This window comes from Littorina saxatilis, linkage group LG1 (genome assembly GCF_037325665.1).
Source record: "Littorina saxatilis isolate snail1 linkage group LG1, US_GU_Lsax_2.0, whole genome shotgun sequence".
Lineage (NCBI taxonomy): Eukaryota > Metazoa > Mollusca > Gastropoda > Littorinimorpha > Littorinidae > Littorina > Littorina saxatilis.
In genome coordinates, this window is record NC_090245.1 from 23489641 (window position 1) to 23514292 (window position 24652).

Sequence of the window (24652 nt, forward strand, 5' to 3'; positions counted from 1 at the left end):
TATCTTGATAGAACATTTGAGATGTATAATATACTGAGTACGATCAGCTGTTGTAGTGTACGATACTTCGATCGACCAGATCCGGTCGGGCACTTTGGTAAGGCCAAAAAAAAATTTGTCTGTTTAGGGTAACATGACCAAAAAAAGTAGGGTCGGTAGGTAGGTAGGTTTTTTTTGTTTTGTTTTTTGTTGTTGTTGTAAATGCTATGTTGGCTGAACATTCACTTCTTATATTTGATGAATACATGTTTCAAAACTAACGTATAAATAAAACAGAGAGAAAGAAACGCCAAATGTCTCTTTTTAGCATTTTTACCTCTTTTTTTTTTTTTTTTTTTTTGAAATCAAAAAAAAGTTTTTGGGTCGGCGCCAAATCGATAGGGTCGGTCGGGTTACCCTAAACAGACAATTTTTTTTTTTTGGTAAACAAACTCCTGTGGTATCTCACGAGAAATGTGACAGAAACAGAACGTTCGGCACACCAAAAAGGCCTGGCTTTATGTATACATTTGCTTCAAAGTTTCTAATGGAAAGAGGGGTCTACATACATACACGTCAGACGGGGTAGCGTGACACAACCACTCCTTGAACGACACCGAGTTTATACATTGTATTTTGATCACGCGTGAAAAAGAAATATCATCAGGCTGTTTGAACGGCGCACAAGCCTTACACAACAAACAGAGACAGACTTCTCTCTCTGCCTGTCAGTCGAGGTGGCTACGTTTTCCCCTCACACCTCTCAAACACAAAGTAGGGCAACGCATACCTGCGCAGTTTCAGCGGCATAGACGACGCACTGCATATTATTGATGCTGCGATAGGGATTATGACGAGTACTTGGCCTGTTTTCCTTTCACGCAACGTGTGGCGGGCTGGGATAATCTGCAGTGCGTCGTCTGTCCTGCTGAAGTTACATAGGTGAGCGCCAGGCCTTACCAATTCGACCCCTTCAAGCTGTCTTCAGTACCGACATTGTCAGTCCTGACTGTCACGTTGCGCATGAGGGGTGGGGAAACATTCACGGGTGAATATCATTTTGATACCCATCTTCAAGGTCTGATGCCAGTCCTTTGATGACAAAGCGGCGTAACACCACGGCCACATTTTGTATTCATAATACTGCGGATAAGGACCGCAATAACACCCAATCCCTTTGTGTGTTCTATTGTTGTCCTGTTTAGTTGGTTATTTATTTTTGAGTAACGTTTGTGGCTTTTTTTGCTTTAGACGCAATCAACGGGAATGTTCCTCTGTGTGTGTGTGTGTCTATAATATATATATATAATGTGTGTGTGTGTGTGTGTTTGTTTGTTTGTTCCATACCTTCGGTTTTTTTTTAACAGACAGGTTTGTGATAAAAAAAAATCCATTTTGATGTTAAAATGCACCAAAATGTCTGCCATAACCTTACAGCGAGAGAGAGAAGGAAAGAGAGACTGAGAGAGATAAAGAGAGAAAGAGAGAGAGAGAGAGAGAGAGATAGGAGAGAGAGAGAGAGTCTAAGAGAAGATTATGCAACTCTTGGGAGCCTTTCATGCCCTACACTTTTGAATCAGCATGTGTGTTAAATGTGGCAGAAAATGTACCCCTTTTACAACACACACACACAAATATACACACCTCAAGCGCAATACACACAAATTCTCCATCATTTTTCTCATAAAAAATGTTTATTTTGAAACAGACGGCTGAGTCAAAGATAAAACACATACAGTCGAATCTCTCCACAGGTCCTGAATGTCTGTACCAATGTCTGTATCAATCACCATCATTGCGTACTACAATGGCAATGAAAAATCTGAAGCACACAGTGGCACAGAAGACTAAAACAGAGATGGTCCATTCGCTGATTTAACACTGATGACACAAGTTACGACGGTACAGATGACCAATGAACGATGACACAAAACCAGATGAATCACTTGTAGGTGAAGTTGAACCTGAAACACACCCAATGACCCATAATTAAACACAAACTTAGTATCAAAACATTCATCATCAAAACAAAACAAAACAAATAAATAAAAATAAAACACATTTAAAATAAACATGTCTGCAGACAAATGATTGATACAAACACTGCCAAAGTTTCATTTGTGTGTAATCACTAGCGTACATTTGCTAGCCATGTAGACACATGAGAAAAAAAATGCAATGTTCATGCTGTTTTCCAATGACAGCGGTTATCGCTGCGTGCCACTCAAATACATGCTGGTTTCATTTTTATGAAATGTACTTAAATAGATGGCTTTACAAACTAGAATCAAGGTAAACTGTTGTAAGAAAACAGTGCAGTGAAACTAAAGCCAAAAAAACGTTAACCTTTTTTTTTCTCAAGTCAACAAACTGACCAAAATCATTCTGAATGGAATGTGACAAATGAAAATTTAATCTGCAGCTGCAGGAAGCAGCAACAACCAGCAACAACCCAGAACATTAGCTATGGAGCACTAGAACATTCTGTTAGATCCTTCCATTTTTACACACACATGTACGCACACACGTACACGTGCATGCACACCGTCACACACACATGCAACACTGCATGTATCTTACATTTTGAGTTCAGTGTTTCTCCCATTATACGATCTCAGGGGCTAACTCTGATCGTCTCACCAGCCTACTGTAACAATGGGAGACCTCAAGAAAAACTATCAACCTTCTTAGCTATGGATCACAATTTCATTTCAAATATAGATTATATTTTGAATATCATTTTTGAATACGCACAATTCCATGTTTTGGTCAAGTTTACACTTGTTTGATCCAGTCAAAAGTGTTCTGAAGGCTACTGTTAAGGCGTGTTAGTGTCTTTGTTTCTGCCTTCTCTTATTCAATTTTTTTGGGGTAACTGATATCATTGCCTCAGTGTCTTATCATGAATTTAGCAACACTCAATAGAGATGGCTTTCACGATTAGCTCATCATAAGCATAATCAATTCAGTTTCGGGGGAAGTCCTGTTTTCATAGTTATTTCCCTTCTTCAGAACCTGAATTATAAAATATTGTCTCTCTTTACTTGCCAATCAAGGCCACCGACAGATTTTTAGGTAGACTAACTATAGACAGTGATGAAATCGTGCATCGAGCACTGCCCATGTCGTCGATTATTCAAAAGAGTTACGCATTGATATGGGGTGTTGTTCTCAAAAACACGTGCCTGTACCTGTGACAATGAAATGGAGCCACAGAAATAAACATAACAGTGGGGGTCGAATGTTCTCGCATGTGGAAAATTAACACTTGTGACAACTCATTCAGACAAAAAAGGGATATTTTTTCAACTCATTTCCTTGATATGGGTTATTAATCGTGAAAGCTATACAGTGGTAGGATTTGAAGATGTGATCTGTAAAAGAGCAAAGTTTGTTGCATCCCAAAGTTGGCTTCATTTCTATTCCAAAGCAGAAATAAACACTTATATTGGTCAAAGTTGTTAAAACAATCACTTAAAAACATAAACACAGCAAAACTAGTCTTGTATGTGTGAAAATTGTGTCAAGACGGTAGCACCTGAATCGTTTGGTATCGTGTGTGCGGTCGTGACAATGCTTGCAGTTGTTATGAGGAATAAACAAAAAAAAGCCCTCTTGCATTTGGTTGAAAAATAATTGACACGTACAAATTAGTAGGCAGACGTGCAGTTAGCAGAGGTACTTTTTATATTTAGTCAAGTTTTGACTAAATATTTTAACATCGAGGGGGAATCGAAACGAGGGTATGGTGTATGTGTGTGCGTGTGTGTGTGTGTGTGTGTGTGTGTGTGTGTGTAGAGCGATTCAGACTAAACTACTGGACCGATCTTTATGAAATTTGACATGAGAGTTTCTGGGTATGAAATCCCCGAACGTTTTTTTCATTTTTTTTATAAATGTCTTTGATGACGTCATATCCGGCTTTTCGTGAAAGTTGAGGCGGCACTGTCACGCCCTCATTTTTCAACCAAATTGGTTGAAATTTTGGTCAAGTAATCTTCGACGAAGCCCGGGGTTTGGTATTGCATTTCAGCTTGGTGGCTTAAAAATTAATTAATGACTTAGGTCATTAAAAATCTGAAAATTGTAAAAAAAAATAAAAATATATAAAACGATCCAAATTTACGTTTATCTTATTCTCCATCATTTGCTGATTCCAAAAACATATAAATATGTTATATTCGGATTAAAAACAAGCTCTGAAAATTAAATATATAAAAATTATTATCAAAAATTTTTTTTCGAAATCAATTTAAAAACACTTTCATCTTATTCCTTGTCGGTTCCTGATTCCAATAATATATAGATATGATATGTTTGGATTAAAAACACGCTCAGAAAGTTAAAACGAAGAGAGGTACAGAAAAGCGTGCTATCCTTCTCAGCGCAACGAATATCCCGCTCTTCTTGTCAATTCCACGGGCACTGCCTTTGCCACGGGCGGTGGAGTGACGATGCTACGAGTATACGGTCTTGCTGCGTTGCGTTGCGTTCAGTTTCATTCTGTGAGTTCGACAGCTACTTGACTAAATATTGTATTTTCGCCTTACGCGACTTGTTTTAACACTACACTCACTGTTCTTGCAGACACGTGTTGCAGAGAGCAGGTTGTGACAGTGTTGCTGATGGAAACCACTCTGGGTAATATCATTGTCTACCCACTTAACAACACTCAAAAATTACAGAGTTGACTGCTATTCCAAGTCCAACATCACTTCCAGCTCTTAGTATCAGTGCCCCTCATCGCACAAGAACAGAACACAAGAACTACCCATGGCAAACATCATGCAAGGGAGGCAAACCAAACGACCAAGCACAAACAGCTCAAATACAGCGGTTACTTCCCTTGACTTGGTAATCGTAGTGGACGTTCATCTCACTACACTATTTTCCTAAGGGCATGGTGCAGTGCTTATAATTTCCCGTAGTAGATCGGATAATATGTATACACATTTATAAAGACATGTGCAGTCAATGGGCCAAGCAGAATATGTAATGAGTGCATATTTTGCAGACATTGCTGAGACAAAAGACAACTTTAATCCAGCTACATGAACTAGTTAATGAATAACTGGAGTAGATGAAACTGGAAAATACCCACACGCACACACACACACAAAGCCAAAGAAAAGAAAGAAACATACAACATTATTCCTTTAATTGACTTTGCTACTGCATCTTGTTTGTTTTTATATCTCTGCATTCAGTTCTAAATGATCTACATACAGTTGTTTCTGTTAGTATCGTCCCGTACACAGAAATTGTTTGTTTGTTTGTTTTTGTTTATTTGTTGCTTAACGTCCAGCCGACTACGCAGAGCCATATCAGGACGAGGAAGGGGGGGATGAAGGGGGCCACTTGTCAAGCGATTCCTGTTTACAAATGCACTAACCCATTACTTGTGTCCCAGCAGGCTTTAGTAAAACTAAATTAATACCTACTGGAAGATTACCAGTTTCCAGTATGTTAAAATAGGCTTAACCTATCTACTGCTGGACTTACATCAGAACACTAACAGATTAAACTATACATGAATCGCGAGACAAGCGGAAAGAGAAGAGATTTTTGGAAAAAATACAGGTGAATGAGCAAGAAGGCAGAAAAAAGAAAAGAATTCATGAAGAAAAAGAGAGCATGACAGGAAAGAGGAACCAAAAATCTACCTAACAGCAAACTAGAAAGCTCCTGCGGTTCCAAAAACAGGAGGGGCCTTTAATTTCATAACCGCAGTGCCCCACTGCGGGAGTACACAGAAATGTACTACCCGCATCTGTCATACCGTAACATATGCAACTAATACTTATGTGTATATATATACAGTATTAAATTTATGAGTACATTGACAACTTACCTGCCAAGTGCCTGTGGCAAGCTTGAGATAATTGGCCCATAGCCTGCTGAGTTGTCGTAGAGCTCGAAGAGTGGGGCTGCCACCAACTTGTAATTTCTTGGTACTGCAAAAAGGGCTGCACCAAGACACATAATAGTAAGTGTACAATCATCCGTGCCATTGCCTTATGTGCTTGGAGGTACTGTGCACAATTTTTTCACCGCCATAGATCTGATCAGGCTTTTAAATGGGAGAAAAGCATCCTTTGACTGGGACACACACCAAAAACAATATTATGGTTTCATTATGTGCACAGTGTGAATTTTTGTAAGTGAATTAATTGAGCAGATTGACAGAGGTTTCACTTACAACATTAATTTAACAAAACATTGCCACTCTGCACAGGAAGCAGCCATGCAGACTCTTGATTTTTGGCACGTGTTAAAGTTTAATGATGCTCTTATTATCCTGTGTACAAGCCTAAAGACATCTGTGGTGGTAAACGTGATCAATTGTGCAAAAAAGCATGCACCTTTAAAAAACACGCCTTCCATTTAAAATTAGGACAAAACTTTGAGAGTAATCCAGCGTACGGCACAGTTACTAAAGCAAACACACACTGTAGAACCCACGGACTGGTTACTGGCCAAGCTGTCACACGTATATATAACTAGATGAATACCCGCTTCGCCGGGTAGCCGGCTTTGCCGGGAAGAAGTAGAGCCGAATACCCGGCTTTGCCGGGTGAGTGGCGCACACACGAAGGAAAACTTCTAAAAATAGTAACGGGAATATGGATTGACCGTTGTGGACAGTGACCTTCTAAAAATAGTAACGGGAATATGGATTGACGCCACACGAAGGAAGGGAGATAAACGCAAAACACTGGAGAAGATAAGGAAGAGTTACTGGGAATGGATCTGGGAAGATGAACAGAAAAACCTTCTTCTTCTTCTTCGGCGTTCCAGACAGAAAAACCAAAATCGGTTCAGTGCTGCGCGCTGAGAGCACGTGTTGAAAATTCTCATCGACCAGGTTGTGTCCGAGGTCTACCTGAATATGCCCACCAAATTTGAAGCAGATCCATCGAGAACTTTGGCCGTGCATGGCGAACACACACACACACACACACACACACACACAGACACAAGTCGTATATATATATATATTCTCTAAACTTTTCATTAGCTTCATGACAATGCAGCGCAATGCTTAATGGCCCATCAGTGTCATGTGACCAAGAATTTCATACTGATTCATTTTATCACTCCTTTGCACACCACAAAAATCTACAGCAGCATACAGATATTTAAGACCTTATTTTGTTTTTTCATATTATCTATTCATATTCAAATTCTCTTGGAAGTAAAACACTAACCCAGCCGTCTGAGACTACTCTCACCTTTTTCTGGAAGCTGGACGAGGAACAGACGTTTGTGTTCTTTTGGTTTTGTGATGTGAGCAGGGATGTAGGGATACTGTGAAAGAAAGACCATGAAACACAAAATTAGAGAGTTCTGAGATCCGAAAGAGACTAACGTTATTTTACAGAGTCCATTTTGGAAGCGACAACATTCAGAGATTAGTCACAGTACCAATGACCATCAAGTTTTGCCAGTTGTGTATTTTGCATAGCTGCCAACCCCTGTGAAGCCCAAAGAGTAGCATGATGCTGCATTTTGGAATTTTCAGAGTAGCAATTGGTTTTTAAGAGTAGTATTGCCTCGAATTTAAATCGCACACCCGCATTATGTGAGGTTTGCTTTGCCTTTTTTTCTTTCGTTTTCCATGTCACAATCACTATCAGACATCGAAATGTCGACTTGGCGGCAAGTAGGACACAGTGTCTCGGTAACCCACACCTCCAAGAACATGATCTAAGTCAATCAAAGAGAATACGCTAACCAAGACTACAACGCGAAAAGGAGAAACAACGTTCTCGATTGGATGTACGACAAAACCATCCCCTGATTGGATCAGACCTTTCCATCACAAGCGCAGTTTTAACTGACAGCTGCTGATTGTCAAGTGATAAGCTGATATTTAGCATGCTTGTAACTTTTTGTTTGAGCGTAACAGTTTTGGGCTTAGCGTAGCATTTGCTGCAAAATTGTAGCATGCTACGCTGAAATCGTAGCAGTTGGCAGTTCTGATCTTGCTTGTTCACTTTAAGGACCGGTGGGTCAAAGTTCTTGGGAATGTTTCGTTTCGTCTATAATTTAAATGTTCCATAAACTTAACTTTTCTTGTTTTTTTATTAGAGATTTCAAACAAGTTTTCATTTTTGTAATACTAACAGTCATTTGCTGCCATATCTTTAAATGCTGTATAACATATTACATTATGTGCATTGTATTACGGTAAGTATTAGAGTACAATGTACTTGCAGGAATTCCTGGTACAATCGAACCCTTCCATAACGACCATCCAAGGCACAAAGTGGTTGTATAGCATGGGTGCTACTGGACAAAAAGAAAAAAACTGAAAGTTGGACGCGAAGCAGGCAACCCGCAGGTGCGAAGCGCCAAGCCCTTTAGGGGGGTGCCCCCCGGAATTTTTGTCAACAAAAAGATACAAATCTATGCTATCTGGTGCATTCTGGAAGATATTTTGAGTAATAATAAGAGCTATGGAGTACAACATTTATTTGATTTTGCAGATTCATAAACTGAAACACATTGTAATTTAATATAACATAAGCAGCACCTTATCAATGTTGCCATCTGACAACATTATTTATGAGGCAGTACTTGACATTGACACTCCAACATCACCCCTGAGGTTGGATAGGGAAATGATGGTCAGAGCAACAGAACATCATTCATTTGAATATCTCTTGTTTTCAGGTTAAGACTTAAGGTAGAAAATATAACTGGGTTTCACTGTCCACCAGGGAGGAACCACACAAGATAGGGACAGCATTTGCCACATGTCTCTTCAGTCTTATAGTGTGTACACAGGCAAGAAATAAAAACATCACCGACCATCAGTGTCACTAAGAGGAGAGAAACTCCACAAACCAAACTGGGATAGCACTGTACACATGCCTCGTGTAGTTTTACACTGATGAGCCATTGACAAATCGCATCCACTGAGAAAAATGGCGGCTTTAGCAATGCCGAGATTCTCTCCTCCCGCCAAAAGAGCTTCAAAACTTGGATCGGAATCTCTAGTCAAAATTCAACCTAGCGAAACAATTTTTGTTTTTTTCGCCAAAAAATTGAAAACCCGGAATTTCTGGCTGTGGATATTTTCAAAAACCGGAATTCCGGCACCTTGCCGGAAGAGTAGCACCCATGTTATAGGAAGGTGGTCGCTATGGAAAGGTGGATTACACAGAAAAAACACTTGTCGGGGATCCTTCAGTGTGGTCGTTATGGGCAGGTGGTTGTTATGGGCAGGTGGTCGTTATGGGCAGGTGGTCGTTATGGGCAGGTGGTTGTTATGGGCAGGTGGTCGTTATGGGCAGGTGGTTGTTATGGAGAGGTGGTCGCCAGGGCAAGTTTGATTATAACTGATCATCTTATACAGTCTTCACACACACTCACATACACACATCCAAGAACTGAATCACCTGAGGGGGTTCAAAGTTTGGTCTCCACCAGTTGCCTATCGTGTCCTCCACAACCCAATCCATCGGTGCGCCGTCCTGCCGACCTAGGGTCTGAAATTCACATTCAAATGTAGTGAGTTATGCATGGCTATCATTTAGTGGTGCCGATAGTTTTCTTAAATATTGCTTAGATCAAATCTGAATGTGTGTGTATGTGTGTGTGTGTGTGTGTGTGACAACTGAAACAAAATGAGTGGCATATTCTCAGCTTGCTAATGATGAAAGTTGAATCAAATGGAGAGAGGGAGAGAGAGAGAAGGGTAAAAAGCACACATACACCACAGAGAGAGAGAGAGAGAGAGAGAGAGAGAGAGAGAGAGAGAGAGAGAGAGAGAGAGAGAGAGAGAGAGAGAGAGAGAGAGAGAGAGAGAGAGAGAGAGAGAGAGAGAGAGAGAGAGAGAGAGAGAAAAGGATAAAAAGCACACATACACCACAGGGAGAGAGAGAGAGAGAGAGAGAGAGAGAGAGAGAGAGAGTGAGAGAGAAAGAGAGAGAGAGAGAGTGTGTGTGTGTGTGTAGGTGTGTGTGTGTGTGTGTGTGTGTGTGTGTGTGTGTGTTTTTTACCTCAAATAGAAAATAACACTGAACTCAGTTTGAACTTTAATGTCACATAATCATCAATGTGTACATTTGCAGTTGCACAATGATTTCACTGACACAGGCAAAGAAACAGACGTGCACACACAGCTTACCTCTGTTAAAAGTCTTTTGAGTCCAGCTGTCTGATCTTCTCCTGCACTTAACTCACCCCCAGGCCTGCAAACACATCGGAGAATGAAATAACTGAATAAGACTGCTGTGAACGAAGTTTAAAATCATTTTCACTGGGGATAACGAGTCAAATGTCTTTGACTCTTACATACATGTCTCTCTCCCTTATTTACATTCAAAACCCTCACATTCTGCTCTCTTTAGTTTCTACATGACTTAGTTATAACTATTATTACTATTAACATGCAGACCTGGGAACCCCTGTTTTGCACTTAGAGTATTCTCAAACAAACTTGGTGTATTTTCAGAAAAATAAGCGTACTCCACACAGCATATGAACATCCATGATTAAAGCATGCTTCACACGCGTCCGTCACACCATTAATTAAGTTTACCTATACATTTAAAACAAATGCTTTTTTTCAATGTTTACTGACAAAAACTGTAATCATGCAGACCTATTTATCCTAAACCCGAGGCAAGAGTACTTTCCCAAAAAGTTGAGTGTATTTTTCATAAAGTTGGTGTACTTTGCAAGCAAAGCCATATGGGCTAGGGAAAATGTACGCGTGGGTGCAAACATGTTTGTGTAAGAATAGCATGTCTTGTGAACACCTTCAGAATTTAACTCCTTCTAATACAACAGGGATAAAACAATTTTATTTACCTGTCAGTTTATAGCATTATAACCAGTGTCTTCCAAACAGATTGATAATGAAAAGATGAAGTTCGTGAAATAACATCTGCGGTTGACAGTGGCAAGTTCATTTTTACAATCATCTTAGAAAACATTGCTTCAGCGCAGACAAAATGTGATATGAATGCTGTTTTTATATGTTATACTCTTACTTTCTCCCAAGCGCAAGACAAATTCTTCTATGAAAATTGAAGCCAATAAAATTTGAGTTGAGTTGAGTTGAGTTGAGTTGACTACAGCCTTTTCTTCTGGCAGGATTTGCTTTGCGGGAATAAACTTCATAATTCCTTGGCAGCTTTCAGCGGATTTCTTTGCAGCAACCTTGTCCAGGTGAGTTTTGGAACTGCAGTGTCGTTCGATGTCATATTTCCCAGCATGGGCAACGGAGAAATCTGATTTACAATACTTGCAGTGTGCATGACTTTTTCCCATAGTAGACTCCACAATTCCTGGCTCTTTCTTATATTTCTCCATGAAAATCTGCTGCTTCTGCTGTTTAGACTTGGTACAGTCATCCGAAACTGGCACATTTTTCCGCTTCATTTTGCCACGATCGTCCAGATGATCGCACGTGCCAACAACTGAACAAGGTTTCCACAGCTGAAGACTCGCTGTCATGGTTATCTCCCTTCGACCAAAACCGGTATCAGTTGTACCATTCCGTAATCAGCACACCAACACCGGAAAACGTATTCTAGACTTTTTCTTAGGCGTATTTTGTGCGTGTGTCGCGTATTTGCGTACCGATAATTATTTGGCGTACAAAATACGCCGAAATCGTACTGGTAAACAGGTCTGAATCATGTGTCAAAATACTGGATCGGCTTCGAGATGGGCTTGTGAAGAAAAGTAGTCTAGGAATGTTTCTGGTCGTATTTTTTTTCCACTGACCGTACTGATCGTATTCTCGACAATCATGCGTACAAAATACGGCGAAATCGTATGGGTTCCCAGGTCTGAACATGACTTATAATGTCTACAATATTTTACAGCCTTTTACTTTTAGTCATACTCATACATCAATAAAAGCATGACAAATATAAAAATAAACTCCTATCTGTGAGCTTATCTTTTGGGCCTGTCTAACATCACATACGTACACACCAGATGCTTCTCTCCAATTTGCAAGCCTCGGCAAAACACATGATCTATAGTTCTTTCAAATCACAGGAAAACTAACCGTAACTTGGACAGTGCTGCTGAACTTTGTTCACGAACATTGAATGCCATTAGGCTCAACACAGGTGCACACGTAAATGTTTTTAATTTCTTATAGCCTGAAGAAATCCATTTTTAATTTAATAATAAACAAGCAAGTAAAACTAAAAGCAGCAACACCAAAAAAAACAAAATAAAAACAACATACAACTTGAAGAAGGTGGTGCCTAGCTGCAGCAAAAGGACGTGAGGCAAGCCGTGTTCATGCACGATGAGAACCCCTTCCACAGAGCGTCGCATGCCGATTCTGTCAAATTCCTCCCTCATGCGCTGGAACCGTGCCGCCACAGAACTGTCGCGCTCATACAGGGGCTCCTTGGTGCCAAAAGTGTAGTTACTCAAAGGATACCTGAGCAGATTTTAAAAAACAAATTTATTGTTCTACATCATGTTCAACAGTACAACTATAACACAAGGGCATCCTTATAACTTCTGTGGGGTCGGCCCGCTATTGCGCGGGGCCGCTATTGCGCGAATCTTTAGGGTTAGGGTTAGGGTTAGGGTAAGGGTTAGATTCGCGCAACAGCGGCCCCGCGCAATAGCGGACCCGCGCAATAGCGGCCCAGCCCCACTTCTGTCATGATGCAGCGGACTTCCTCTATTGTGGCCTTTGGGATCCAAAGTTTTTTGTGTGTGTGTCTAGGACTGAGACTGTAATATCATTACTTCTAGTTTTGTCTGTGCGCAGAATAAATCAGTCTCAATATCGCAGGTCACAACTTAGGGAGTTATACAAGCCACGGACACACACACAAGTATGCGTACAGCAACACACTCATGCATGCACACGCTAACTGATGATCAACAGAAAGAAACCTTTGTTTGGCAGAAAACATTTGGATGCCTTTCTTTTTTGTTTGCATTTCTGTCTCCTCGCTTAACTGCAGTAAGCTGAAGCGCAAGTAAGCACTTGTTGGCACCTTCAAAAAGACTACCGGGATTGCCAGACCGAGACAAATAGAGTAGACTGACCCAAGTGTTACCTGCCATAGTGAACTCTTAAATCCATTGATGTGCAAAATTTCCGTAATTATCTTAAAAGGGAGTTATTTCAAGCTCACAATGCACAAATGCTCATGATTTCACTGTGGCACATCAATCATGTGGTTCAACTAAACAGTTGCAGTGTTTTGCCGGAATGTTTTAACTCATCTACATCCAATAATTTGAATAAAAAAGTTACATGTATTTCCAAACATCCTTTTAATTATATTTGCGGGTCACACAGAATAGGTTGCATTTTAAATGCCTTTTAGTTTCATGGATACCGCAGACCAGCTAGAGTGGTAAAATGTTCCCCATTTACGATTACAGCACGATATGTAGACTATAACTTGTATAACCAGTGTTGTTGCCAGGCCTCGGTCTTCGGTCTCTGACGCATTCCTTTCTGATTTGACGCATTGAACCTACTCCCTACGGACCCTAGCCTTGTCCGGTCGATGGACCGATAGTTTTTACGTTTTGGTGGTCAACTGACCGATACATATTCGTACAAGGCGGACAAGGTCTGCAATGAATGGAATGGGAGTTGCAAAGTCGGAAAACAAACCCTGATCGAAATGCTCATGTTTGCTACGAGTGAAAATGCACTCGGTGCCGAGTCCGTGTTTGTCGTCATTGACACTCGAGGCTGCGTTTACGGAAATACCCGATCCAGCCGGTGTACCTATTTACCGAAAGCGGCGCAAACAGCGGAAAGTTCATCAATATAATACTACGGCATGGTAATGCAAAGATCAGGCAGGATCCCTACATTCGCACACCTGGCACTGTATTGGAAAGGGTAGGCCACCAATGTCAGGCTCTTTCTCCTCGCAAAGTTTATGAACAACTAAAACTAGGAAACGACATCAAAGCAATGCCAAAGGACTTGAAACAGGTTCAGAATAAGAAGGATAAGGATTAACGCGAATAGCCTGCAAATGTTGCAAACAAAAAGTAGCTAAAAGTTGCAAGTCAGCAAATGAGCGCCATACACAAATTTCTGTGAGAATCAGATAATAAAGTGTTATCATTGTTCAAAGGCTTTATTGTCATTTTTGCGTAAAAAGATAGATGTAACTCCGGACTGTAAGTTATTTTGCATTGCACGTATCAAAGGTATGGCGGTACAATTTGGACGGTGGACCTATTGTTTTTTTAAAGCCAGGACATTTGGACCTATTGTTTTTTTTGGGGGGAGGTCCAAATGACCTATTGTCTTCTTAGGCTGGCAACAACACTGTATAACTATAAGTGTAACAGTACTACAGCAGTCCTTGCAATGTACGGCCCCAGGCGTGAGCGGACACCTGACATGTACGGACAGATTTGCTAGGCACGGAGGGATTTTCAACGATAATTGCACCCTCTTAGTCTTAAGCGGACACCTGCAAAATGAGGACACGGACACTCATTTTGGGTCCGAACTGCAGGTCAAACCTTCAATGCAAAATTGGGTACGGCGCTATTATTGCACATACGATTACGAAGCTGCGAGGCATACCGAATGATAGGAAAATGAATAAAGAATACATCTATCTGAGTGTATGTAAGATCCGACGGCGTAAAGCGAGCAAATTTCCGCGAACTTTTGACTCAAAATCTCTCGGGAACCAAAACATCACACGACCTGAGAAATCTCTCCTGTGATTGGTTGCAAATTTGAGTCATTTTTGGACGTGTAGTTTTAACTTTTATGGTACGAGCAAGTGTAAAGAAAATACCAAAACGCATCCTGCTCGAAATTGGTGCCACAACTCTACAAATTGGGTACTGCGCAACGCGCTGAGTCAGCGCGTTGCGCAGTACCCAATTTTTAGATATAAACTTACATTACAATATTTACATAAAATTCAACTACACAGAAATGATCTTCAATGTTTCCTGAACAAAAATCATGCAGTCTATGACAAAAAAGATCACAAAACAGTTTAGCTGGTATTTATATTCAAAGTGACCAACCCATGCTTTCCACCATTTTTCCAGCACAGAGCGGTGCCTGTTTGGCATAGCTAGTATTACTATTAGTATCAGGGTTTAGCCTGGAAGAAAAAGACAATGGGACATTTGTCCCCCTCAACCAAATTTGATGGGACATTACAAAGTCGAAGGCAAACGTGCAAAGCAGGCTAGGCGGTCCAAAAATGCTTTTGTCGAAAGATGCAAAATTGTGCTATTTAGTGCCATATGATGATATGAGAATTTGCCAGTGTATCAGGTTAGTGTGTGTGTGTGTGTGTGTGTGTGTGTGTGTGTGCAGGGGTGTGCAAATCCACTAACCCGTGACCCGGGGGGAGTTAAAACTTGGCCGGGTTAGCTGAGGTCTTTGAGTAGCATTCCCGTGGGTTAGCTAAAAATTTCACAAACAAAACTCAAGATAGAGCTTCAAATGCCAACTCCTTACTAAAACAAGAGGCGAAGCCATCAAGGCTCACGTAAGAAATCGACAAACAGTAACACAAACTCAATCACACACACACACACACACACACACACACACACACACACACACACACACACACACACACACACAGAGAAAGAGCATAAGTGAAACTGTGCAAGAAAGCGAGACACTAGATCTAGATCTGTCTGTCTGCATGTAGCCTACCAAACACTGTACATGAGGAACCCATTGTAGTTTCTTTGAGCCTACTTACAAGGACACGACTGCCAACTAGTCTCGGCTCGCTCAAAATAATAATGACCGAGACTGTCAGTACTTCCTTCGCGTGATGTCTAACCCTCTTACGTCATAATGTGACGTCAATGTAATGTGACGTCTTCAAATGTTAGAGTTTCTACCACAGACATACACACGCACAGACGCACGCACGCACGCACGCACAGACAGACAAAGTTACGATCGCATAGGCTACACTTACGTGAGCCAATGAATGGCCAAAATACATTTCCCCTTGTTTTTCATAATGAAAACAAAGCCCAAACCGAAGCCCAAACAGTAAGTACTGTTTCTAAGGCGCTTTTTCTGAAGTATTGATCGTGTTCGAAAATGTCGTCTGCTTCAACGATGTGAGTTACATCCCTTAGTTTAGTTTTACATTTTGACCAATGAGAAAGCGCTCCCTAATTTGTTTCGGGCCACTGAAAAACAACCATGGCGTTGTTTATAATCCAATGTTTCTGTGTGTGAAACTTCAAAGACAAAATAAGAAAAGTTACCTATTTTTTTCCCGGGTGAGCTGGAAATGAGATTCTACTAACCCGTGGGTGAGTTGTTTATTTTTAAATTTGCACACTCCTGGTGTGTGTGTGTGTGTGTGTGTGTGTGTGTGTGTGTGTGTGTGTGTGGGTCTGTGTTTCGATCGATATCACTTCTGTTGACAGTTTCCACAGAAGTAAACGCGTGAGCACATATAGTTCGCAGGATTGGTTGAATACTAATGAATTATATTTTCAAAGCCAATCACAGCGCGTTTCACAAACTCGCAAGTTGCTCGGCTTGGCGCGTGTTTTTGCTCAGGTCATTCCGAACACTGTACTCCCTTGAAAAGTGTGCATGGGGTGGCGCAGTGGTACGTAATCTCAGTGCGCCCTTTGACGCACTGAAGGGAATTCCAATGGGACATTTTGAGATGTTATGCGCCAATGGCACAAGGCGCACTAGTAAATAAAACCCTGTGTAAAATTTAGTAACACAGTAAGAACAGAGATGATGGTGACGCACAGTTTTTGTATATTTGACACATCTGAACGCTCACTGATGCATTGATTGTTTTTGTTACATCACAACGTTTCAGGCATAAACAAAAACAATGTGCCTGGTTTCGCCAATGCTTATCCTGCATGAAAATAAAAATTAATTGCACAGCTGCATTGTTGATTACACATTGCTTCCTGCCGCCTTTTCCTGTTGTTATTGTTTTGTTTTAAAGCTAGTGCGATCCCTACTATTATTTCCCTATCCCACAATGCAGTGCTAAAATTGAAACCAGAACGATATTTAAAAGCAATAACTGAATAAGACGATAGACCGACTCAGTGATACTGATACTTGAGACGAGTTGCCCAGAGCGGTTCGCCACAGGTCGCTCGCAGTGCGAATGACAAAAAGCTGTTTCTTAGGGCAGTGCAGGAAAGCGCTCGCGAAGCACTCGGCGAGCGGCTTTGTATGCTCGCCCACCGCCCGCCGCGTTATCCAAGATGGCTGCGGTGTTTACACTGCGATGCCGTGTAGCATGTTTCGCTCTTCTCGGCGTGGTTTTCGACGTGACCCGAGGGATCCACCGCTTTTCAAGGTTCAGGGACTACCCCAGCTAAATTTCCCATCATAACTACATTCTCTCTGACGATTTCACTGACAGAATCGTCTACTAGTTTAAGAAGTACAACTTTTTTTATATCTCGCAGCAATCATGCTTTCTTCGTCGCCATCGTGAAGCGATTTGCCTCGTTGTCAGCCCGTTGCAATAGACCAATCCAGAGCGACTTTTCTCTGAGCGGGCTATTGTGATTCTGAGCAACGCATGGCAGATAGTGATAGAGTAGGTATGTTACAAAGTGCGCACGCAGCTCAATTTTTGACGTCATTGAAAATGGCCCCCCATTTTCTGATCACTCACACTGGCTCAGTTTTGGGGTCCTCTTTTCTATTCTTTTCCAAATTTACATCACATGGGCACCCTGTCGAAGACGTAGAGCACATTCTTGACTTTAAGATTGAGAAAGATGGCGAGTCCAACACTGTCGAGCTCGCCGGCCAGAATATCGGGCGAAGAAGACACACAAGAGGTACTTTTATAAAACAATTTATAGCCTTTGAACTCTTATGAGACCCCTCTGAACAGTTAGTTTGACCATTTTCCTGCTGTTTCCCAAAGTTTCAAGTCGATAAAGCGATGCGAAGTACCTTTTAACGGATGCGCCGCTTTGCGCCCGGATTGTCACCATCCAACATGGCGGTCGGTAAAGTTCGTCTGCTCTCAGTTTCATACTAACTTACTAAAAAAAATAAAAATAAAAATTTATTTTTTATTTTTTATAGTTGTTTAATAGAGCTCTGAACCTTTCTTTTGATACCAAATTGAACAATATTGATAAACAAATGTGTGGGTTACAGTTAATTTTAGCTGAAAAATGTCAAAAATGGTTTCAATTTATCCTCTTTGCCTCTATTACGAATTTTATTACTTTAAAAATTCATAACTCGGGTTACACTTATCCAATCTCAAAGTTATATATACCATTGGAATGCTGATTTTCTGCTCTTTCAAGTGATATAGATCAAAATGTTAAATGAAGATTTTGAATTTTTTTGTAACATACCTAGATAGAGCAATCTGAGCGGGCTCTTGTTTTGGCGAGTAGTGTCGCTTATAATTTGCAATAATTATATTTTCTAGTTTATAATGCTTACAGATTCACTGTTCTCTCCAACGTTAGATTCAGGGGGTTTGATGTGGATCCATATGACGTCTTGTACGACGATTGAGACGCATTCTTGTCTCTCGGCCATCCACTTGTTCTTCCATGTGACGCCATTTTGTTTGAAAGCCGTGCGGAGCTGCATTAGAATTTATTTTCGAAAACAAATGCAAAATAAAATTAGGGATGACACTGTTCAGGCACTTTGAATAATGGTAATATAAGATACAGATAAAGTAATATATTTACCGTTTATCGTGATTTAGGGTATATATACGAAAACTTTTACACTAGCTTTGTATATCTGCTCTGATCAAGACTTGGCTGTCGTCTGTCAAACCAAAACACAAGTGAATGCGCACAAATTACTCGGTAAATGGAAATCTGCGTGAAATTATTGAGAACTACACTGTAATGAATGTATTTCATTCTTGGAATGCTGACTTACAATGTTTAAGGTTTGTTTTTGTATGAAGAGTATGTTGTTAATGTTATGGGCTTAGTCAGTCCCACAAACATGACACCCAAACCCCTTGATAAAATAAGAACAAAACTGTCTTCAACCGCAGTTCCATTTTATCAGGGCGTGGTGCATCAGGTACCTCAAATCGATTAGTCTAACTGTATTTTTCAAAGTTATTGTAGCTTTTTCTGGAAACTGGCATTTGTTTTCTTGAAGAAAAAATAATGCATGAACACAGGACAGGGACAGGATGTATAATTTTTCTTGATCTTGATCTTGATGGTTACGCTGCTGGGTACCAGAAGACTGGCATAAATGCAGCGGGGGGGAGTGCGGCAGCCTAATGGTGGTGGGCGGCTGCTAGCTTGGCTTTAAAGATGCCAATGCTTTTGGAGGTTACAATATTGTCCTCAAGTAGATTCCAGTCTTGTGCCGTCTTCACAAAAAAGGAGTTCCTAAACAGATCAGTGCGGCCTTGGGGCACTGAATAGGGTCTAGAATTGTTTCTTGAATACTGTGAGACAATGTTGGATGTGTGATGGTCAGAGTGTCTCACTGGCCTGATTTTACGGCCTTGCTTCTGCTCAGTTAAGAACTGGTGTGATGGTAGTGCCGGTACCAGCCCCTCAACCACCCTATAGAAGAACGTCAGACGGAGTTGTTGACGTCGCTGTTGCAGAGGTTGGAGTCCAGTTTTCTCTAGGAGTCTGGTGACGCTGCCGGGGGTCGACGACCTGAAGTCGCCTGTGATAAACCTCGAGGCTTTGCGTTGTACGCGTTCGATGCAGTCAATGTCTTTCTTCAGGTAGGGGTCCCAGACAACCGCCCCATACTCCAGGAGGGGACGCACGAGGGAGAGGTAGGCCTGCTGACGGCAACGAGGCGGGCAGCGTTGGAGGTTGCGGCGGAGAAAGCCAAGGGTGCAGTTTGCTTTTTTAGTGATAGAAGAAATGTGGGGGCTCCATTTCATGTCGTCTGAGAGGAGAATGCCAAGGTAGGGTGTGGATCTAACGTTTTGGAGGATGCTGTTGTCCAGTTGGTAATAGAAGTCAGAGGATTTGTTTATACTAAGGATATCATTTAGAGGCGTTGAAGCGCATGCCCCAGGTAACCGCCCACTCTTCGAGGTGTCTGAGGTCTTGTTGCAGGGATTGGTGATCCGTGAAGGAGTTTATTTCCCTATAGAGCAGGCAGTCGTCGGCGAACAAGCGGACGTGGGACGATACGGAGGCTGGCAGGTCGTTAATATGGACAAGGAAGAGTAGTGGGCCGAGCACCGTCCCCTGCGGGACGCCAGAGTCTACTGTAGTTGATTCGGATGAAGTACCCTCGAGTACAACTTTCATCCAATCCTTTTTGGCTCACGTAAGTGTAGCCTATGCGATCGTAACTTTGTCTGTCTGTGCGTGTGTGTGTGCGTGTGTATGTCTGTGGTAGAAACTTTAACATTTCGTCATTTGAAGACGTCACATTATGGCGTAAGAGGGTTAGACGTCACGCGAAGGAATTACTGAAAGTCTCGGTCATTTTGGCTCATTATTTTGAGCGGGCCGAGACTAGTTGGAAGGCACTATGGCGGAAAAGAGAGTTATCTTTTCATGTCTTGGCGTCTCAAATCTTATTAGTCAGAAAGCGCATGCACGTAGTCTCGACCAGCGCGTGGTGTGCTTCTTTCTGAGTACTTTACGTCACAAATTGTACTTTACGTACTTGATGATGACGAAAGTTAATTGTATGTGTTCTATTTCGTTGACTGAGCACGGCAGGGACCAGTTGGCGTGAGCGCTGGGATTTCGAGTTTCATTCGACATGTCAAGGCATCGCAGTATGAAATAATACAGGTAGGAGGTTCATTCTTCACTATGGTATTGAGTCTGATTTCGTCGTCCATCTTGAATCAAAAAGCACTCTTCTTACAAAAAACAAAAAAACTTCGTTGCGAGCTACGGCGAAGCTTCGCATGTCAAAACTTGAGAAGCGATGTTGGGGTCAAAGTACCACGCCGTAGCTGCGGGTTTTTGGTATTAAGACTTTGCGAAGCTTCGTGTAGTCGACTACGGGCTCAATTAAGGACAGGCTTAAGTAGGCTAGATCTAGATCTAGTGTCTCGCTTTCTTGCACAGTGTCACCTATGCTTACTGTGTGTGTGTGTGTGTGTGTGTATGTGTGACGGAGTGATTGAGTTTGTGTTACTGTTTGTCGATTTCTTACGTGAGCCTTGAAGGCTTCGCCTCTTGTTTTTTTTTTTTTTAGCTAAGTACTGAATTAATTGTTACTTTTGAAGGCTTTGAATTATAATGTACAATAATGTCCAGTCATTAGGTATTAAACGGCATTTGTTGAGGTTATGGAAACCAGTTTTTAACTGGCAAGCCAAAAGAAAACGTTAATTTGTTATTTACTGTTACATATATTTCTGACAGTCGGAAGAGCTATGATAAAATCCTTTTTCATGCAAGTACTAGTACATTAGTTGGTAAACAAACTACTGAGTATCACATGACTTAAGCTAGCTGTTTCCCCTTGCAGTCAACACAGCTGGTTTTCATGAGAAAATTAAGTTAATGTTGCATTGTACAATGATATATTATTATATTTTTATAGATCAAATTTTATGTAAAATTTTTAAAAAAGAGGAAAAGTTCACTTTGTTGAGGCCATGCAACAACTGAACAAGCTCCATGAAGAAGTTTACATTATGAAACTAGGGCATCATAAATACACAATTCACTGCATCAAAATATTGCACCTGTGTCCTGTTTCATGATGTCTGATATTTTCAGTGAGACTGAGAGCTTGTAGAAGTTGGAAAAGCAATACAGTATTGTGTTGCACTTTCAGATGAAGAGTTTCAAATGGTAAACAGCAAGTGGAAATTCTAGATTCCTAAAACTTGAATAAACTTGCAGGCTTTCGACTTGTGTAATACTTTTTCTGTTTTATTTTTGGATTTATTATTTGTATGCTGTTTAATTTTTATGTTTCTTATTTTACCATATGGCAGTATTGTCAACCTTCTGTAAATCTAGTTTAGCATTGTTAACATTCGATGCAGCAACAGTCCAGAATTTGTTGTTGATGTCACAGAAAGTATGCTTGAACTGAAGTGAAAACCACATTGCTGAAAAAGTATTATGTGGAGACTATATTCTACAGTTTCTTTTTACATTTAGTCAAGTTATGACTAAATGTTTTAACATCGAGGGGGGAATCGAGACGAGGGTCGTGGTGTATGTGCGTGTGTCTGTGTGTGTGTGTAGAGCGATTCAGACTAAACTACTGGACCGATCTTTATGAAATTTGACATGAGAGTTCCTGGGTATGAAATCCCCGAACGTTTTTTTCATTTTTTTTATAAATGTCTTTGATGACGTCATATCCGGCTTTTCGTGAAAGTTGAGGCGGCACTGTCACGCCCTCATTTTTCAACCAAATTAGTTGAAATTTTGGTCAAGTAATCTTCGACGAAGCCCGGACTTCGGTATTGCATTTCAGCTTGGTGGCTTAAAAATAATTAATGACTTTGGTCATTAAAAATCTGAAAATTGTAAAAAAAAAAAAAAAAAATTTATAAAACGATCCAAATTTACGTTTATCTTATTCTCCATCATTTGCTGATTCCAAAAACATATAAATATGTTATATTCGGATTAAAAACAAGCTCTGAAAATTAAATATATAAAAATTATTATGAATTTTTTTTTTTTCGAAATCAATTTAAAAACACTTTCATCTTATTCCTTGTCGGTTCCTGATTCCAAAAACATATAGATATGATATGTTTGGATTAAAAACACGCTCAGAAAGTTAAAACGAAGAGAGGTACAGAAAAGCGTGCTATCCTTCTCAGCGCAACGAATACCCCGCTCTTCTTGTCAATTCCACGGGCACTGCCTTTGCCACGGGCGGTGGAGTGACGATGCTACGAGTATACAGTCTTGCTGCGTTGCGTTGCGTTCAGTTTCATTCTGTGAGTTCGACAGCTACTTGACTAAATGTTGTATTTTCGCCTTACGCGACTTGTTTATGTTATGATGGGATAGGCAGCTAGAGTACAGAAACATTTTTAAAGAAAGGCAGTGTTCCATCATACACAGATAAATTGTACTGGTTCCAGATATACTTTAAAAGGTTAATTATGAAAGCTCAGTGTCAGCCTGGGCTCTTGATTAAATGTCTCAGCTATGAATATTTAACTTAATTTGCAATGATGACTGTTACCTTTTTTGTGACATTTTTCAAAATTTTAAATTGTACTGATTGGAAGTAGAAGTAGAGTCTTACCAACTTTGCATCATCTCTATCTATTTTTCTGAACAAAATTAGGCTGGTTTACTTCTAGTGTTTCACTGCACTCAGTTAGGTTATTTGTCCAACATCACCTGTCCCTGCTCCTCCCACTCCCCATTCCCCAACTTCCAGGTCCCTCCATCCATCTCGCCCCCTTTGATGGAATAGGAAAGTAGAGTACCCAGCTCACGTGCTAAACCTCGTGGCAAAGTTGTAGTGGGAGGATGCCTTTTTACAACTGTTGCGTAAAAGTGTGGCAAGGAAAACAAATCCTGAGGGTGCTAAAGAAGCTGTTTTTGATATTATGTCTACGGTGAAATTGATATTTGCGTCTTTAAATAATTACGTTGGATGCACTCCGCAACTGTTGAACAACAAAACCTGTCCTTGGGGCGCCAGTATGTTGTATGCTTATGTGCTGTTTCCCTGTGGTAATCAATAAATCATCCTCGGGAAAAAAAAGGGGAGTATTTAACTTCAAGAGGTTGTGGATTAGTACTAAAATGTTAAAACGATTGGGACATTCACTGATTAAGGTTTGAACGTGCCTATTTTATTTATCAGAAATATGGAAACTGCTTCTGTGACACAGCTCCTTTCTAGTGGATTCTAGGGAATCACTGTGCTTGAGATCCCAATGAAAAATGTTATTGTTGTGTAATCTTTGAAGGTGCTTCAGTCCATTACTTTGAGACTTGTACATGTAGTAGATTATGTTTTCAGGGTCACTTAAATTTATATTTGAAGTTGAACTTCAATTCTTATCTTATGCACTCTTTTTACATTTAGTCAAGTTTTGACTAAATGTTTTAACGTAGAGGGGGGGGGGGGGGGGGGGGGGAATCGAGACAAGGGTTGTGGTGTATGTGTGTGTGTGTGTGTCTGTCTGTGTGTGTGTGTAGAGCGATTCAGACCAAACTACTGGACCGATCTTTATGAAATTTGACATGAGAGTTCCTGGGAATGATATCCCCGGACTTTTTTTCTTTTTTTCGATAAATACCTTTGATGACGTCATATCCGGCTTTTTGTAAAAGTCGAGGCATTTAGTCAAAGGCCGGACTTCGGTATTGCATTTCAGCTTGGTGGCTTAAAAATTAATTAATGACTTTGGTCACTGAAAATCTGAAAATTGTAAAAAAAAAAAAAAAAAATTTTAAACGATCCAAATTTACGTTTATTTTATTCGTCATCATTTTCTGATTCCACAAACATATAAATATGTTATATTCGGATTAAAAACAAGCTCTGAAAATTAAAAATATAAAAATTATTATTAAAATAAAATTTCCGAAATCGATTTAAAAACAATTTCATTTTAATCCTTGTGGGTTCCTGATTCCAAAAACATATAGATGTGATATGTTTGGATTAAAAACACGCTCAGAAAGTTAAAAAGAATAGAGTTAAAGAAAAGCGTGCTATCCTTCTCAGCGCAACTACTACCCCGCTCTTCTTGTCAATTTCACTGCCTCAGTGCATCGA

The 24652-nt window shown here is 40.5% G+C and overlaps 2 protein-coding genes across 2 annotated transcripts in view; one reads left to right on the forward strand and one right to left on the reverse strand.

Moving 5' to 3' along the window:
• Positions 1-1653: 1653 nt before the first annotated feature.
• Positions 1654-18544, reverse strand: LOC138965147 (cleavage and polyadenylation specificity factor subunit 5-like). Its single transcript, XM_070337274.1, has 7 exons — positions 18407-18544; positions 12197-12397; positions 10115-10178; positions 9384-9473; positions 7212-7287; positions 5831-5945; positions 1654-1943 (listed from the first exon to the last, which is right to left on the reverse strand). Exons 1-7 carry the CDS (start codon positions 18529-18531, stop codon positions 1922-1924), a joined length of 693 nt encoding a protein of 230 aa, XP_070193375.1. The 5' UTR covers positions 18532-18544; the 3' UTR covers positions 1654-1921.
• A 188-nt stretch (positions 18545-18732) lies between these two features.
• Positions 18733-24652, forward strand: part of LOC138965155 (kelch-like protein 13) — a gene marked incomplete in the record, with an annotated part of 28235 nt that continues 22315 nt past the window's right edge. Inside the window, 1 exon segment of the mRNA XM_070337283.1 lies at positions 18733-18872. Coding sequence (XP_070193384.1) covers positions 18864-18872 — 9 coding nt within the window.